Source organism: Poecilia latipinna, unplaced genomic scaffold, assembly GCF_001443285.1.
Source record: "Poecilia latipinna isolate Pla-1442-1.1 unplaced genomic scaffold, P_latipinna-1.0 Scaffold731, whole genome shotgun sequence".
Classification (NCBI taxonomy): domain Eukaryota; kingdom Metazoa; phylum Chordata; class Actinopteri; order Cyprinodontiformes; family Poeciliidae; genus Poecilia; species Poecilia latipinna.
The window spans coordinates 181674-200955 of NW_015113347.1; the positions used below are offsets into that span (position 1 = coordinate 181674).

At 41.1% G+C, this 19282-nt stretch overlaps 2 protein-coding genes across 2 annotated transcripts in view; one reads left to right on the forward strand and one right to left on the reverse strand.

The window, feature by feature from the left end:
• fbxl3l (F-box and leucine-rich repeat protein 3, like) overlaps positions 1–3417 on the reverse strand; it is an 8271-nt gene extending 4854 nt beyond the window's left edge. Inside the window, exons 1-3 of the mRNA XM_015045560.1 lie at positions 3406–3417; positions 523–694; positions 3–102 (exon numbers count right to left, since the gene is read on the reverse strand). Of these exons, the coding sequence (XP_014901046.1) occupies positions 3–102; positions 523–694; positions 3406–3417 (284 nt within the window). The remainder of the gene's footprint in view (positions 1–2; positions 103–522; positions 695–3405) is intronic.
• atp7a (ATPase copper transporting alpha) lies at positions 3244–19044 on the forward strand. Its single transcript, XM_015045548.1, has 23 exons — positions 3244–3547; positions 4816–4946; positions 7581–8085; positions 9673–10425; positions 11027–11230; positions 11313–11476; positions 11599–11760; positions 11905–11981; positions 12106–12328; positions 12423–12656; positions 12781–12872; positions 13029–13156; positions 13899–14053; positions 14153–14287; positions 14411–14605; positions 14856–15038; positions 15142–15355; positions 15434–15580; positions 15667–15809; positions 16311–16514; positions 16730–16847; positions 17205–17307; positions 17402–19044. Exons 2-23 carry the CDS (start codon positions 4827–4829, stop codon positions 17673–17675), a joined length of 4533 nt encoding a protein of 1510 aa, XP_014901034.1. The 5' UTR covers positions 3244–3547; positions 4816–4826; the 3' UTR covers positions 17676–19044.
• Positions 19045–19282: the final 238 nt, after the last annotated feature.

Below are 19282 nucleotides of genomic sequence, written 5' to 3' on the forward strand. Positions count from 1 at the left end.
GCTTTTCAGAGGACAAGGCAAGCAGGAGCTCATCACTGAGGAGATGGTAGTTCAGCGCCAGTTCCTGGAGGCCATGACACTGATCTGCCACACACAAAATACCTGAAGAGAGAAAAGAGATGACATCTCAATGTCAATAACGTTTGGATGGACTGCCCAACCTTTACCCTTGGCTGCAAGGCTGTTCACATAAAAATTGATGTCAAGAGACATTCCCTGTTTAATTTAGTTGAAGCTAATGTTCAGTCTCTAAACTGGAAAAGTAAAATGTTTTTTTTGTAAAATATTGACTCCCAATGGTTTAATACAAATCCATGCCCTATTTCTTAGATTTTTATTTGTAAAAACATTTGAAATATTTACTACATTCCTTCAAGTTCACAATTATGCATCATCTTACGCAGGCCTATCACATTAAATCTCAATAAAACTAATTAATATTTGTGTTTGCAAGGTGACCAAATGGGGGAAAATGGCACTGTAGACTACATCATTACTTCAGTCGTATAGTCATATAACAACCTGCTGGGGAGACATGAGGACAGCTGCTCATCTTCAGAAGCTTCAGGGTGTCACTGTTGTTGGCCACCAACACCTTCAGAGATGGGTCATCCACCGGGGTGTCATCGATCTTGATGGACGACAGGGACTTGGAGTTCACAAACACGACTGTCAGAGTGGAGACAAAGTGGGCCTGCGGAGGACAAGCTAGTAGTTAGAACAGGACCTTTTCCTTGCAGGAGCCCTTTTGCATAAAAAGAGCAAGAGCATCTCTGCACTGCTGTGTGCACAGGAGCTGAATATATGTGGGAAATCAACAAGTTTGGGTTTGTTTCCACAGAAGACAGTCAGCCCAGCCCCTTGTTTGGTTGATTAGTTCCTGTCAGTCGGCATGGTCGCTCTGTTTGAATGAGTGCACGTAGATTTGAAAGTAGAAAGTACTTTCAAATCTTTCTCATCTGTGGAGATGAGAAAGTAGGTCAGTGTGTCAGAGTGTGGACACTTGTGTGCATGTGTCCGTGCGTGCGCACGTGTGTGTGTGTGTGTGTGTGTGCGTGCGTGCGTGCGTGCGTGCGTGCGTGCGTGCGTGTGTGTGTGTGCGATCTTGTAAACAAGTATCAGACTGTGTGCAAGAAGGACATATGTGGCTATTCTGTCACCTTCAGGATTTCCCAGGAGTGAATCTTGGCTATAAATTTTGCTCACAGTGGACCAAAGTTTCCCAGATGGACATGAGGGCAAGCAAAATACTGGTCTATGCTAATGACTTATTTAGTGTTTTTTTATTTGTCATTATTTTGTGGAACTCGTTTTTTCACTTTAACATTAAAGAGTTTCTCATAATTATTTTAGTCTTAAAATCAAATATTGTTGACCAATGATTGATTTGTAAAAGCAATAAAAAGGGTTAGGGTGAATACTTTTTTAGGCACTGTGGGGAAAACCACCAACAATATCTCACAGCTGAAATCTGTTAACCAAGCTTTCCTTAGGCCGATGAAGGATGTCCTACTTTTTCTGAGCATATTATTATTATTATGTTTAATGTTTGACTGTTAAGTATGTAATTTATTTTCCAGGGATATATAAAAACAACGAATGAAGATTGAAAACTTCAGTATAATATTTTGACATTGCGCCACAAAGCAAGCATCCACATTCACTATTGCTGCATGCTCAGCATTGCTGGGGTTGTTGGGAGGTAGAGAGGTGCAGGTTCAACGGGATGAGTAAAATAAAAATGTTCTCTTCCAGTCCATACTGAAAACAAATCAAAAGGGAAGTCCAGTTTATAAAGAGAAAAGATCATAAGATTATTTGACAAGATCTGTAGAGTTGTCAAATAGTTCTCCAACATATATTTAAAATTGTTTTTCTCGAGGAAACTGGTAAATTAATTATTAAAATAGTACAGTACAAACAATTGTTATGACACAGTAACAATACTGTCTCTCTCAGTTTCACTTGTCATAAAAATGAAGTAGCAATCTACACAGCTCTTTACATTTTTTTACATTAAGGAATTAAACAGTTAATTGCTGAAAAAACGGCAACAGAGGACACAGACGGAAGCCCTTGCTGTATACAATTCATCAGGAATAACGAGAAGTTTACATGGAAAGCGCTTTTCACGGACATGGAATCACAAAGCCCTGAACGAGGAAAAACCTTATCAAACACAAAGCACTCAACCAAAATTCGGACTTTGTCATATTATACTCTGAATGTCAGCGCGAGAAATGTAAAACAAATTCTTAAACAGGTGGGAGTAGAAACATGGTGCTCCTTCCCTGTATGTTACGAGGCCCCGTTTACACGACAACGATTTCGGGGGAAACGGAAGAGTTTTGTTGCGTTTGTAGTGTGAATTTACACGAAACCACTGAAAGTTTTCTCTGACAACAGCACAGATTGAAAACGGGTTCCAGAGTGCGATGTTGCTGAAACGTACCGTTTTCCGTTGTCGTGTAAACAGAGAAAACGGATCTTTTCTTCCAGAGAATCCCCAGCTCCAAAACATAGCTGTTTCCTACAATCCACATAAGAAGAAGAAACTACTCATAATGCTGGTGTTACTGTTTCCCCATCAGATACGGTTCCCTCAGCGTCTCTTCACCGCCCAGGTGGCAAAATACACGACTGCTTGTTCAGCGCTTATCTAGAGAACTACGGACCAGCCCCGGCTCCAGACGAGTTTTACTAAACAGGGGGGCATCGACTTATTTTGGGGGGCAAAATTAGTCTACGTAGCTGAACATAGACATATTTATTTATTTATTTATTTATTTATTTATTTATTTATTTATTTATTTATTTATAAATTTAGATAAATGTATTTAAATAAATAAATAAATAAATAAATAAATAAATAAATAAATAAATAAATAAATACATTTCTCACAAGACCGGCGCGAGGGTCGTAGCACTCATGTTTAAAGGCGGCTCGGAAAAAAACTAAATAAAATAAAAAAATGCTAACGCCGTGTTAATGTGTTATTATAGCTGCTGTTTTATTATATCTGTTTATATAGAAGTTATAACAAAAGTATTGCTGAAACACTCATTTTACTAATATCTATTATAGCCTATATTATAATTCTTTCGATATAAAATAACGTAAAAATCGATGAAGATTATCAGATTATTCATTGTTAAGCTATACCCCAAATAATTTAGGGTTCTAATAGAATGCCTCTATACGAGTATCAGCCTTAAGAACGAACTGAGGGCAAAATTAACCCGTAACGACTGAATGTCTGCTTCGGAGTTCCGCCCCTCGGGATGACGCAGTGAAGCCTAGTGATCAGTCACGTCTGCTTGAGTTGAAGGAACCAAAAACAGAAGAGTTTTTATGAAAGCAAGGAAAAGGAAACTCTCAGTTTATCAGTATCAGTAGTTCCTCACTTCCGACACCATGTCCAGACGGGTCTACTTGGTTCACTGTAACCAAAGCTGGGAAGAGGCTGTTAGCTTGTTAGCTTAGCTTCTCAGCCTGACAGTCAACACTGTGTAGCCTGTAGCTAACCTTTCTTTTTCTCTACTGAAGGTAAGAGTTTATAAAATCGCTTCTGTTAGCGGCGTATTTGTCTACACATAGCTGCGGATCTCTTGCTAAAGCTCAAGTTGACTTAATATATTTTGTGTTGTGTTCCTGCTGGTGAAACGAAGTGACAAATAATCGGTTTAGTAACTATTGCTGTAAATGCAGCTCCTGGTTTGCTTAGCCAGGCATGTTTAGTATTATTTTAAATTTAGATAAATTAGGCTTATACGCTGGATCTAGAAAAGAGCATGCATTTTTATTGTAGAAACGACCTGTTGACGAAAGCAAAACGTCAACACAGTTCATATTTGATTTGTTCGTCCTCGTTCCTTGAGGTGAAAATTCAAGTCTTGTGTCTCAGTTCTTAGAAGTGGTTCTATATGCTAATTGCACTTTAGTTAAGCCTAAAAAGATCTACTGTCCACATGATTGGCTTTAAGAAATCTCAGTAGATTTGCAGTAATGTAGAAAAAACAGTTCTAAACCATGTAAACACAATATTTTAGATAAACTCATAATAAAGGAACCGGTATTCTGACAGCAAGCTAGGACCTTTGGAGAGAGAGAGAGAGATGTTTGCTTTTATAGAGATCATTTGCAATGAAAAGATGGAAATTATATCTATTTCTTTCTGAATTTATTTTTTCAGTCAAATTAATTTACGAATTAGATAGGTTGAGGAACTAATAAAATGCAACACAGAAAATAAATAGAAAAAACCAACAAATACCTTAAGATAGATAGATAGATAGATAGATAGATAGATAGATAGATAGATAGATAGATAGATAGATACTTTATTCATCTTATGCTTTATTTATTTTAGTGTAAAACATTCAAAATGTTTGCAATGAAATCTAAAATAATGGCAAGTACAAGTAATATAGTGGATAAGATTTTAACATTTGTTAAAGTTGCATAATAACAAAAAAAATATACAACAGAAATGAAAATGGAACTATATAATTCACTAATAATGAACAATTGGTAAACTTCAGCAAACATCATCAGTATCCCAGATTGGTTTATGTTTTTTTTTTTTTTTTTTTTTAGACTTTTTGCATTTTTTTTTTTTACATATAGAGAGGCTTATTCTTTTTGACCTTTTAGTAGAACTCCAACAAGACCGTCATAGTCTTGCAATGTCCTGGTTTTATCTCTCATCTTGAGAAAACAATCTCCTCAGCTCTACCTTTTCTTTTTTTTTCTTTTTTTTTCTGGTGTATTCTTGTTTTGACATTTAAATCTTTCCTCTCCTTCTGTGCTTTTAGGTAAAGCAGTCATGACGCAAAAGATAAACCTGTGCTCGGTTTCCCTCAGAGTTGAGGGAATGACCTGTGGCTCTTGTGTTCAGTCCATAGAGCAGCGGATTGGGTCTCTGCATGGAGTGATACATATAAAGGTAACGGCTGATTTTATACTTTCTGTTGTTCTGCATTTTATGCTCCATCGTGACTCGCTGACCTTTAAATTTGATGAGTTCTGCATTTATTTCCACTGCAAAAACAAGATTGGTCTTTTAATGTCTTGACTATGTAACTCTTGAGCAGAGAATCTTCTTGTTAATTTAGATATAAATTTATATGGGTTTTATTCTCTTCATGGTAGAACTGGATCGTTTGGTACAGCTCTGTTTAGGGAGCAGCTTGTCTGATTTCCATCCAGCCATATTAGACAGTTTAATTGAAGTAGTGGTGGTCTGCTGTTTTGTTTATTGTATGTTAACCCCTCAGGCTAAGGCTGAATGAGAAGATAATGTAATACCGTGTTCCCAATAATTCCCTGCCCTTTGCAGGACTGCGACAACAGGTCGATATATCCTCTGCCCCCACAGGAAATTATTGTGGGTAACAGAATTTAGTGCCGGGATTATATGTTTATAAGTGATCTGAGCAAAGTGAATTGTCTTTCATTTTTCTCTTGGAAGAACAATGTGTATTTTTCTTTGTTCCCTAATTTTAAGAAAAAGTTACTACTAAAGCAGCTGGAAACTGCTTCCTTTTTTTTTTTTACTTATGGTTGAATCAGGTGACGCCTTCTGAGCATCACATGTCTCCTTCTTGCTTAAGAAGGCGACCTTAGGGTCATCATGCTGACTGAACATGCCAGACGTTTACCAAAGGCCGTGAACAAAGGCTGTAAAATGCCATTAAATTAGAGCTGCAGTGACTTAATATGGCCATATAACAATATTATGTAAACGATCAATGTACTAACTTCAGTGTTAAGTTGCCTTAATAAGCGCATACACAGCCACTGTTTCCTGTGTTGCGAACGCAAATGTCTAGATGCTTTAATTGGTATTTTATGTAGTATGCCAACACGTAGTGGTGACTCCATAATTAAGTGGAAGGAATTTTGGTTTTCATACTGTTTTGTAAGCAGAAATCTTAAAAGTGTGGCAGACATCTCTATTGAGCCCCCTGTGAGTCAAATCGTTGTTGAATAAGTTGCTACCCCAGTTGCAGCAGCAGATTTTTTGGGGGGAATGTTTTCCTACTGCTTTGGAAATCTCGAGACTGCAATTATTCCCTAGTAACCATCGCAAAACAGTTCTGTATATAGCGCCAATTTACAATCACAGTGCACTTTACAAGACAAAGTAATCCAGTTTGTAATTGAACATTTACTTACATGTCATATCAGAGCTAATTAAAACACAGTGCAGTATATACCAATTGGTAAACTAAAAAAAGAAGACATAATTGATAAATGAAGTCACTGAACATCTGTAGGTTGTGTGAAATCTTAGTAAAAAGAGGGCTCTTCTGTGTGACAGTAGTTGCATAACTTCTGGTGTTTTTTGCTTTCAGCTTTGTAGACCTAATTCTTTCTTCATTCATAAATTGCTCCCACTCAGTCAGATTGGATGGAGAGTGTGTCTGTACAGCAATTTTCAAATCTTGCTACAGGTTCTCTATTGGATCTAGATCGAGGCTTTGTTTGAGCTATTCGTGAATATGCTCTAAGTCACTTGTTTGTAGTTGTGGTGTGGGGCTGCTGCTCTGCATGAAGAGGAACCTCCACCTCCGCCTCCAGCCTTTTGAAGCCTCAACAGGGTTTCCTCTGTTTATGAAAATCGGTGAACAAAGTCAGTCAAAACCAGTAAAACCCAAGAGGATTAAGGCGTTAATCTTAATGTTTTATTGTAAAATAAACTAATTGCAGCCAGGATTAGAATGATATCTCTGCCTATATGGGAAAATGTTGATATCCGAAATGCACGGATCCAATATTAATAAATGTATCGGCCTCAATATTTAAAAGATCAGGTATCGCGACAATGTGGCCGATCCATAAGGGCAGATCTATTCAGTCTACGTCTAATCTTTGAGCTCTGAGTGATGTCATGCTATTATGTACCCTCTGAACAATTTGAAAGTAACCGGTTTATTATTGAGTTTAGTGAACCTATTGTTTTAGTCAGTTTACCTTTCTGATAACACTTTGTTTGAAGTGGTTTGTGCAGACTGACATGACAGTGTCATGTTGACACACCACCTGTCAGGAACATGAAGGAGTTTTCATGACTGTTTACGACTGTTGCCATGATGTGTCATTTGGTAAATAATGACATTTTCAATGCAACGTTAACACTTTTAATGGACTTTTAATTCAACTTTTAGTGCAGCTTTGCACTAAAAGTGTCTTTAGTTACCAATTGACACTTTATGACAACAGTCGTAAACATTTATGAAGACTCCTGCATGTTCATGACAGTGTCATGCCACTCTTATGCACACCCTTTCAAACAAAGTGTTACCCAGTTTCTTTATTGTTTATTTTACAATGACTGTTATACTAATTGTACTGAATCAAAAAAAACTATGTTGTGTTGTTTTTACATGTTTGACCAAGCTTGTGAAGCTATTGTTGTATTTAAGTGTGCTGTACTAGTGAAGAGCCAATACTAAACCTTAGATATGTGTATCGGTATCGGAAGTAAAAAAAAATCAGTTAATCCTCAGTCAAAACAATAATTCTCCACAACATCATCCTTGTTTAACATTTTTTCTTCCTTTTTTTTATTTTCCAGGTGTCTTTGGAGAAGAAGAGTACCACGGTTATTTTTGACTCCAGTCAACAGAGCCCTGAGTCCCTATCAGAGGCCGTCGAGGACATGGGCTTTGAGTCCAGCGTACCAGAGAGCAGCACTGCCACTCTGGTGTTTACAGACACTCAGCTGATCCCCACATCAGGGTTGACACCTGCAGCCCAGCAGGAAGCTTTGGAGAAGCTGTCACAAATTCAAGGGGTGCTTGACGTCCAGGAGAGCGCACCCAGCATGGGCCTGACCGTCACCTATGTTCCTTCGCTGACCTCCGTCCAGCTGCTCAGAGAGGTGGTGGGAGGTGTCTCACCTCAGGAGAAACAAACTCCTGGCAGCCCAGTGCAGAAAGGCCTGAGCGTGTCCCAGCCGGACACCGCGGCCAGCGAAGCTGCGGTTCTGAAGCTCAGCATTGAGGGAATGACCTGCCACTCTTGCACAACCACCATTGAAGGGAAGATCGGAAAACTGAAAGGGATTAAAAAGATCAAAGGTGATGTTCTCGACAGGCTCCGAGACCTGCAGTCACGTATGACTTCCCTAACTGAGGTGCTGCGCTGCATGTCTCACGGGGCCAGCCAGGGTCAGGGCGTTATGAACCTGAGAGATTGTCTTTATGGATTTGAGAGTGACTCATGAAATCCTCTCACAAGTGTTGCAGGGAAGGAAATGTAAACAGATGGGATTATATTTACTGACATGTTTGCAGACAGATTTATGTGCCATCGTAGAAGCATGTAACACATTCAGCTGCAGCACAAAAAAGTTTAGTTTATTTTATCTGTGGCTGAACGTTATGTTTTATAACAGATGGTTCAATTGAATTCTTTCAAATAAGTTTATATTTCAAAAACATTTCCCTTTGAAATGAATAGTAGCTGTATGCTAAATATATATATTTTTGCCATTGATGGGGCTATTGCACTAAAAGTTTTTCCTCCACTGAATATAAGCTTTTAGATAATCTTACACAGAGCAAATAATTAAATAACTGCTGTATAATAAGGATGGAAAATGGTTTATGACCCTTCTCATCAATTTGCCGCCCTGGTTTAAGTGTTTCGAGTTGTTCTTTCCACATTAGGTTATCTGTTGTCATTGTACAAGCACAATAAAATGGGTTGCAGTCCCATTTCTTGCAAAATAACTCACAAAAATGACAAAAATAAAATAAAACAATCCTTAAATGTAGATGATAAGCAAGACTAAACCAGTATAAAACGAAAATAATAAAAAAAAATAATAATATTGGCATAATATTTTAGCTGTGAGAAAAAGTTTAAATTAGTATTAAAAATACTTTACCAGATAAATTACATTTAAGCATTTTGAGGCTCTTCATATTAATATTCCTTATTAAGCTGATAGGAACAAAAACATTCATATACAGAAACACTGAAAACATGTTCGATCAGGTTGTATTGCGCTGCCCCCTGGTGGACAAAATATGAAAATATAACATCGAAATCCTGTTTAGGCAACTATTAGGAAGAAGAGCAATTCCTGATATTTTAGTTGAATAGAGTGATTAAAAATGGCTATTCTTAAAAAAAATGCGTATTTATTGTTGCTTATAAAGTCAGACACTTTTTTTGTTCCAGTCCTGTTTGTTTTTTTGTTTTTTGTTTTTTTTTTAAGGCAAGGATTAAACTCCATGAAAGACTTCAAAAACGATTTAAGCTAATCAGCCTTTGGTAAATTAAGTCTTTAATTATTTAGATTTAAACTCCAGAATATATTAAATTACAGTCATTATTTCATTATCATAATGTGTATTGGGTTATTTTATTTGAAGGTGGATTACATTGGAAGGATTCTTACGGCCCACACCTGATATCCTTCAGATTTTAGTGACTGAGGTGTTTAAACTCACTGGAAGTGTTGGGATACAGCCATGTTGGAGAAAATTTGGATAAAAATATAATTAACAACATCATTGCAATAATCAAGAATACTATTGCAGTCAGTTTTACTAACATTGTGCAGGCCTTGTGTATATATTTCCTTTATCTAAACATCTGTATCTTTGCGCATCTTGTGTTTCACTCTGCGTATTAACTCACTCCTGTCCTCTCCGCAGTTGTTCTGGACTCTCAGGAAGCTACGGTCGTCTACCTGCCTTACCTTACCACCATCCAGACCATCATCGAACAGATTGGCGTGGCTGGCTTCAAAGCCTTCGTCAAATCCAAGCCCCGCCCCCTGCAGCTCTCCAACAGAGACATCGAACGTTTCATCGACTCTCAAAAAGCGACGGCTTCTTCTTCTCCGCCTGAGACGTCCGAGGAGACGGAGGTCTTCGTAGACATGGCGTGCGTCAGGCTCAGGGTGAAAGGCATGCACTGCCGTTCTTGTGTGGTCAACATTCAGGACAACGTCTCCAGGCTGCCTGGCGTTTCCTCCGTGGAGGTCTCTCTGGAGAAGGAGCAGGCCTGCATCTGCTACGACCCTCTGAGGGTCACAGTGACTCAGCTGCAGCAGGCCATCGAAACTCTTCCTCCGGGAAACTTTAAGACCGAACCCCTGGACACTCTCAGTTCCGCATCCACGTCACTGGCGCTCGCCATCTCAGAACTACAGCCCAGACCTGCTGCTTCACAGCCGTGCTTCACCCAGCCGCTGGTGTCTGCTGTTCATATTCACATCGAAGGCATGACCTGCAACTCCTGTGTGCAGTCTATCGAAGGAATGATCTCCCAGAGAAAGGGGGTGAGGTCGGCTCAGGTGTCTCTGACTGACCACCAGGGAGTCTTTGAGTATGACCCTCTTCTCACCTCGCCAGAGGAGCTGAAGGAGGCCATAGAAGACATGGGCTTTGATGCATTTTTACCTGGTAAGAGTGCACGGCATGTGTTGACACTCAGGGGGCTTTTTCTTCCTCTTCACTAATCTTCTGCTGCTGCTTTTTATTCACCTTGAACATTCTGACCATTGATGTATTATCAACATCGCATTTTCTCTTTTTCTGATCATTCTGCGTAAACCCGAGAGATTGTGGTTAATGAAAATTACACTAGACCAGCTCATAAATAATATATATATATATATATATATATATATATATATATATATATATATGTTTTTTTTTGTTTTTTTTTTTATCCCTAAAGTTGTATATTCTGCTGACTTTTCACTGACAGTGTTGGTCATGTACATGACTCACAACCTAACCTGGGTCTAGTTGGAGTGTTTTGGGTTTTTTGTAACCAGCAACTTCAACTGAAGGATTACTTTTATATACCGTTCACCTCCTGTGGAAAAACACTAAAAGAGTTTCAAAAGGCCTGAAGAACTATTGATGAAGACGCCGTGAAAAGAATTGCAAGAATGTCTGACCACATTGAAGCACAGCGTGTAAAAAGGAGTGGTTTTTGCACAAAAGTGTGGAGATTTGATTTTGGGAGTAATCTGTAAACTCTTTATCTCAACAACAGAAACCAATTCGCTGCAGCCTGCATCTGATCCCATACTACCGAGGTCTCCGTGTGTCCAGAAGAAGAACTTCGACAGCGAGCTCCGCAGCGACACCCTGCTGGGGTCCACTGGAGCCATGCCCTCCAAATGCTACATCCAGATCGGAGGGATGACGTGCGCCTCGTGCGTGTCAAACATCGAGCGCAACCTCAAAAACGAAGCTGGTGCGCAAAACAACAGCGGGATTCGTCCGCGCGAACCTTTCTGGTGACGAATGCTACAGAGGAAATCTCAAATGTCTTTCAGGGATCTACTCCGTTCTGGTGGCTCTCATGGCGAGCAAAGCGGAGGTCCGTTACAACCCCGAGCTCACAGATCCGCTGACGATAGCCGAGTGTGTGAAGGAGCTGGGCTTCACCGCCTCCGTGATGGAGAACTACGAAGGATCCGACGGAAACCTAGAGCTGGTGGTGAGTCGGTCACAAGCGTCAGCTTTTTTGTTTCCATGTTTGGTTTTTTTCATGCAACATTCTCAGCCTGCAGAGTGACGCTTGTGTGCTCATCTCTGTTTGGTTCCCCCGCCGTCCACCAGGTCAGGGGGATGACGTGTGCGTCTTGTGTTCATAAAATCGAATCAACCCTCGTCAGAGAGAAGGGGATTATGTATGCCTCCGTTGCCTTGGCGACCAACAAAGCTCATGTGAAGTATGACGCAGAAGTGATTGGACCGCGAGACATCATCAAGCTGATTGAGGTGCAGATGTGGAAAATATTTCCTTTTTGCTGTCGGATGTTCAGATTATACTAATAAAGCGTAATGACTGTGAAACGACAACACCATTCGTTTTATCTAAGTTTCGCTCAACGTTATCAATGGTAAACAATAGTTTGTTTGCAGAATATGGGATTTGAGGCATCTTTAGTCAAGAGGGACCGTACAGCCAGTCACCTGGACCACAGCAAAGAGATACGACAGTGAGCATCATCCTTTTTCTTTTTCTTCAGTGGTTCCAGTTTTATAGCTACGGTTTTTTTCTCCCGTCAGTAAAATTTGTTCTTAAATTAAAATTCTCAAACTAAGATGCGTTCCCTCATTCAGGTGGAGGAAGTCCTTCCTGGTGAGCTTGGTTTTCTGCGTGCCTGTGATGGGCATGATGATCTACATGATTTATATGGACCACAAGATGAACGCTACGCACCATCACAACGCCACGATAGAGGACCGCAACCGTTACCACTCCACCATGTTCTTGGAGAGGCAGCTGCTCCCTGGCCTCTCCATCATGAACCTCCTCTCCTTTTTGTTCTGTGTGCCTGTACAGGTGAGTTACACCGATGATTTTTAGATTTCCAGCTGGTTAATCTGACAGATTAATCTGAGTATTCTCTGTTTTTTGTCGTTTTGTTAATGGTCAGTTTATTGGAGGTCGTTACTTCTACATCCAAGCCTACAAAGCGCTGAAGCACAAGTCTGCCAACATGGACGTGCTCATCGTTCTGGCCACCACCATCGCGTTCAGCTACTCTCTGGTCGTCCTAATCGTTGCCATGGTGGAGAAAGCGAAAGTCAACCCCATCACATTCTTCGACACGCCTCCCATGCTCTTTGTCTTCATCTCGCTGGGACGCTGGCTGGAACAGATCGCGAAGGTCTAGTTCCCTTGTGATTGTTGATTGTTTGAATTTGGAGAAGACCTTTTAAATTCGACAGTTTTTTTTGTTGTTGTTTTTGTACAGGCGAGTAAACATTTTTTTTTGTGTGCGTCCCTTCCAGAGCAAAACCTCTGAGGCTTTGTCCAAGCTGATGTCGTTACAAGCTACAGAAGCCACCGTGGTGAACCTCAGCAGCGACAACTGCGTCCTCAGGTTCTCGTTGTTTTCTTCGTCTGTTTGTTTTACATCTTTGGATGTTTATAGATTATAATTATATGTAAACACTGGAACAGAAAAAAAAATGCAGATTTTTGATCAAATGAATATACTAACTTGAATAACAGTCAGATTATTTGATTTTTGGTTTAGTGAGGAACAGGTGGACGTTGAGCTGGTGCAGAGAGGCGACGTGGTCAAAGTCGTGCCTGGAGGGAAGTTTCCGGTTGATGGGAGGGTCATTGAGGGACATTCGATGGCAGACGAGTCTCTTATCACAGGTTGGTTGCATTTGTGTCTGTTTGGAGTTAAGAAAGGGGTTCATAATTCCTGAGTAGGGTTAAAAGCAATCATCAGAAGGCGATTGCTTTTTTTTTTTTAGGAAAACAATTTTTACAATGCTTTCCCAATTCCCATTAAAGTACAACTTTTGCCACAGAACTTGCAATTTGCACAAACATGTGGAAGCAAGTGTTCTGGTCAGACAAGACCAAAACTTTTAGCGCTGTATGACGCTTCACATCACCCTGAACTGTGAAACATGGCAGATGGAGCCAGATCATCTAAAACACGCAGGGTGCACTTAAAAAACTGAAAACAGGAGAACAACCTTAAAACACCTACAACAGTTTGATCGTAGAATATCTGGTCTAGTCAAAGTCTTGTCCGGAATCCAACCAAGAATCCTGATGTTGAGTAATGTTCTCTCCTTTATCTGAATGAGCTTGAGCTATTTTTCAAAGAAGAATAGGCAAACCTTTAGTTTCTAAATAAAGCTGCTGAAGACAGTATCCCAAAGTGACTTGCAGTGAGTCAGTGGGATGCATATAAATCCACAGCATACATAATGTTGACAATTTTCATTCCATGCCACTATATAATGCACTACTTTGTCTCCCCAGAATGTGTTAGTTTGTGGTTATATTGTAAAAAAAAAAAAAAAAAGTCAGTCAGAAAACAGAAACATGCACATATTCTTAACTTGTGCTGCATTTCTGATCAGTAGTTGCAATGTGATTCCAGGCGAGGCCATGCCGGTGACTAAAAAGCCCGGGAGCTCAGTGATCGCCGGCTCCATAAACCAGAACGGCTCTCTGCTGGTCAGCGCTACTCACGTCGGGATGGATACCACGCTGTCTCAGATTGTTAAGCTGGTGGAGGAGGCGCAGACCTCAAAGGTGAGTTCAAATCTGTGCTAAATCAACCATATTTAGGAAAAAAAAAAAAAAACCTTCTGCAATTCTATTACCGGTACTTATTTTAATGTTGTTTTGCAGGCTCCTATCCAGCAGTATGCAGATAAGATCAGTGGCTACTTTGTTCCCTTCATCGTTGTAATATCGTTGCTCACACTGATTGCCTGGATCATTATTGGGTTTTTGGACTTTTCTCTGGTGGAGCATTTCTTTCCTGTGAGTTTATTGTTTGTTGACCTTAGAGTGGCAGGAAAATTTTTAATTTTTATTTTCATAATTAAATGTAGAGAAGAGCTTTCCCAATATATAATTTTTTCTTGTCCCTTCTTTCCACTGCAGGGTTATGATCGAAGCATTTCCAGGACCGAGGCAGTGATTCGGTTTGCCTTCCAGGCCTCCATAACAGTGCTGTGCATCGCCTGCCCCTGTTCTCTTGGCCTGGCAACCCCGACAGCTGTCATGGTGGGAACCGGGGTTGGAGCCCAAAATGGCATCCTGATAAAAGGAGGAGAGCCTCTAGAGATGGCTCATAAGGTGCGTTTGTTGTAAATCGATTCTCTGACGATATTCGATTTACAGATTTCCTACAGCGAGGAAAAGTCTCAAATTCCTTTGAAATACTTTCAATGACTGTATAAATATAGAAAAAGAGATAAAAAGGACTGAGAAATTGTTCAAATATTTGACTCTCCATTCATCCATTTTAGTCTGAACAAAAGTTATCAAAAGATTTATTGTAAAGTCATCTAAATGTCTTTACTTTTTACCCTCCTGGTCATTTCAGGTCCAGTCTGTCGTATTCGACAAGACCGGGACGATCACATACGGCGCTCCGAAGGTCGTCCAACTCAAGATGGTGGTGGAAGGGAACACGATGCCTCGCTCCCGCCTGCTGGCCATTGTGGGCACAGCAGAAAACAACAGTGAACACCCACTGGGAGCCGCTATTACCAAATACTGCAAGCAGGTTGGTTTTCTCTCTCAGATATAACCCGTCAGCCCACGCTTCCCTTCGCTGAAATGGTTATAAAACACCAAATGTTTGCGTTTCCCTGTTTTGTGGCGCGAAGGAGCTCGGTACCGAGTCTCTCGGCACCTGCGTCGACTTTCAGGCCGTGCCAGGCTGCGGCGTCCGATGTCAGGTCAGCAACACGGAGTCTCTGCTGAAGCAGGCGGACAGCGACAGCGAGGACAACAACCAGCGCAGCAGCATCCTCGTCCAGATCAGCGACACTCGGACGCCGGACAGCTCCCACCCGCTCACAATGGATCCACAGCCTCTGAGTATGTGGAGAAGCCAAACTGTAGTGATTCACTTTTTGAAGGCCGAGTTTAACAGAATTTATATAATATTTCCTGTAGGTTTGGTTCAGACAGCCGTCTACGTTGTCCTGATCGGGAACAGGGAATGGATGAGAAGAAACTGCCTTCAGGTCAGACCAGACATCGATGAAGCCATGATAGAGCATGAGCGCAGAGGACGCACTGCTGTGCTGGTCGCTGTGGACAGTGAGTGATTGTTCAGCTATAAATACGCTCTCTTTAAAACAAAAAAACAAAACAGTAACTTGTAAAAATGTACTTTTTGCTTGTAGACGAGCTGTGTGCAATGGTAGCCATAGCCGACACTGTGAAACCTGAGGCGGAGCTAGCCGTCCACACGCTGACAAACATGGGTCTGGAGGTGGTGCTGATGACCGGAGACAACAGTAAGACGGCGCGCGCCATCGCCTCCCAGGTGAGGAAGGAAGAACAGGAAAACATTCGTACCTCTTGAACTTTTCTCCATTTTCTCACATTGTCACCAAAAACTTTAACGTACTTGAAGCATAATTGTGAAATGGAAGGAAAAGAATACAGACATGCAAATACACTTGCAAGTCTCTCTGTCAGCCTTCCACATCTGGATCCTGAAATTTGTGTTCTTTGGAGTCTCGCTCAAGCTCAGATTGAAAGGAGAAAAAGTGCCCCTCTTCTTTACAGGCTGGATTTATGGAGTGCAGCCCTCATGGTTATCCTGTCAGCTGTGGATCTCTGCAGCGCCTCTTGGCTGCTGCTCTGATTATTGCTCTCCTTGCTTCCTCCTTCTTTTTTAATGGATGACCATGTGTTTGTTGGTTTCTAGTTGGTTTGTTGTTGCCGCAAAATTTGAAAAAGTTAATCAGGTATGAATACTTTTGCGAGCCACACCTGGTTGCACCTCTTTATTAATATTATTTTTTTTACTATTTCCCAAAAGGTGGGCATCAGGAAAGTGTTTGCCGAGGTGCTGCCCTCCCACAAGGTGGCCAAAGTGGAGCAGCTGCAACAGGCCGGAAAGAGAGTTGCTATGGTGGGAGACGGGGTTAACGACTCGCCCGCTCTGGCAATGGCTGACGTCGGCATCGCCATAGGAACCGGGACAGATGTTGCCATCGAGGCAGCAGATGTGGTGTTGATCAGGGTAAGAGCTGGAAATTGTCAAGTTGTTGAATCGCATAGGGAATACAAAACATTGTTGGTCAAGTTATTAAATATTTTAAATGTTGCTAAATTCAAGAACATCTTAACATTTTGAGCTTTCTGTTATCACACGGGGTTTTTCAACTTTTTGTAAAGAGTGAACTTTTATTGTTGACATTTTCAGTTTTAAACATCAGATCTGCTCTCTGCTCGCAGAACGACCTGCTGGACGTCGTCGGCAGCATCGACCTCTCCAAGAAGACGGTCAAGAGGATCAGGATCAACTTCGTCTTTGCTCTGATCTACAACCTGATTGGCATTCCTATCGCTGCTGGTAGGCACTGTGAAATATCCGAAAGGTTTATCTGGATTCCTGTTCGGAAAACTGTGGGATTTTCCAAGTCGGACAAAGTGTGACAAGTAATGGAAAGGTGTTTGAATTTCAAAGACTGATGCATTTCCTGTTGGAACTATTTGTCCACCCAAATAAATGGTTTAAGAACCATTACCTTGTGAAAAAGAAATCTTTCTCAAGCTTTTGTGGAAAAGTTTGGAATTTTTTCATGAAAATTGCATAAATTTCGATCTGAAAATGAAACAGGAACCCTGGTTTGTTTGTTTTTCTATCATGACTCGTGTCACTTAAATAATTTTCAAGCCTGTCGGTACCAAGACTCTGTTTCTCCTCCAGGTGTGTTCCTGCCCATTGGTCTGGTGCTACAGCCATGGATGGGTTCTGCTGCTATGGCGCTGTCTTCTGTGTCTGTGGTCCTGTCCTCCCTTCTGCTTAAGTGGTAATAAGATGTTTTTGGCTCGTGTTCTCCCGTTTGTTTTTTGTTCTTGTTGTTTTGTTGTCCCTCACCGTTCTCTTTGTGTGTCGTCGCTCAGCTACACGAAGCCCAGCGCCGAGACGCTAGAAGCCAAACTCGGCGGCAGCAGGCAGCAGGGCAGCCTGTCTGACGTCAGCGTTCACATCGGCATGGGCGAGCTGCGCCGTCCCTCCCCCAAACTCAGCCTGCTGGACCGCATCGTGAACTACAGCCGGGCCTCCATCAACTCGCTGCGCTCCGACAAGCACTCGCTCAGCAGCTTGGTGCTGAGCGAGCCCGATAAACACTCGCTGTTGGTGGGGGGGCCGCTGTGCAATGAGGAGATCTGCTGAGTGCGTGCGTCGCAGGCGGCCTGCTTAGACAGACACTGCAGTTATTAGAGGCTGAGCTGCGCTGAGATCAAAAGGTTTCTTTTGAAAACCGGTCCATCCATACTTGAAGTTAGCTCACAAGACCTTTTGTTCTTCTTAGCTCAACCAGCTGATCCCATATTCTCTTGGAGAGAGACCGTCTGTGGCAGGCCAGAAAGATGATCTTCCTTTGCCTTTACAATCTTCGAGATCGACCCAAAGACATTTAAACTGTGGTGCCCCTGGACACTACAAAGGAGGAAAATTTGAACTCTGTTGTGTGATTATTCTTCTATTTATATCATTAATATTTATCTACTTTTTGTCATTGTATCCTCTTATGTGAAGAATGAAGTTGTTGAGTCCAAATGCCAAGTTTGATTTTTAATAATCACATAATGATAACTCTAACTAAGCAGCCTTGAAACAAGCAGAAAGTCGATCGCAGGGGAGCGAGCTGTAAACGTTACCCAAGTGCCAGCTGAAACGCTACCTTTGCAAAGTCCAACACATTCCAAAGATTGCACCTTCACCTGTTTTCTTGGACTTTATGTCCACAATGTGTGAGCAAAGGTTACATGTTTATAGTCAGCACGCGCTGAAGGATCTGGGGTTTTTTTTTTGCACCTTTCCGTCAATGTGAAAGTGAATGTGTTTATACTCGTTTATAACTGAGCAGAAGTTGTTACACAAGTCACTTTGTGCTTGGATTGCTCCAGTTGCCTGCTGCAGACATGCCTGGCCTCACAAAGGCCAAACACTAAACGCGTTCACATCCTGCTTCTGGTTACAACTCATAAAGTACAGTGTTACTGTTTTCTATGGATTTATGTACTACCAATCTGTCACTTTTTTGCTTTTATGATGGATTCATGTTGGAGCACTTGATGAACGAAACGTCGTTCGTCCCGCAGCATCGGTGGTTTCCAATCGAGTCGACCAAACGGGTAAAACTCACTAAGTAGCTTGTTTTACTGAACCACTTGGTACAATCAAATGAGATTAGAAGGGTCTCATTTTGCAGACCATAAAAACTTTCATGTTTGTTTTTGCAGTATTTTATTTGCAGTTATCGGTTAAAATCTGTAGAAAGTTGCTCAGCTACACTTTATTTTTGTATTGCTTTCTTCCTTCCTAAGCTAAAGAGCCACCAGGTTCATCCAGCAATGCTGTTTTCTTCTGCAGACCACTCTTGAATTCATTTGTGGGTCCATTTATGCCAATCGGTTGTATTAGTGCAATCTTTTTGTGAAAATGTTCATAAGGTTTGAGGTTTGTTTGCAGTCTGCCCATTTATCCTCTGTGGTTCTTCCAAACATTGTGCCTTTGAATAAAACGCTTTTGTAACGCAGCCCTGTTGTGTATCTCAGTAAAAATACTCAAAGAAAAGTTAAGCTATGAAAGTAATTCAAAATAATAGTTTAAATTTATGTTGTATCAATTCATTATACACAGTAAGAAGTTTATTTCAGTTAATTTTGACAAAAACAAGGCAAACTAGTTTTTCCAACAATGTAAAATATTACATCAGACCAGTGGTGGGAAGTAACGAAGTACAAGTACTTCGTTACTTCTGTACTTAAGTACAG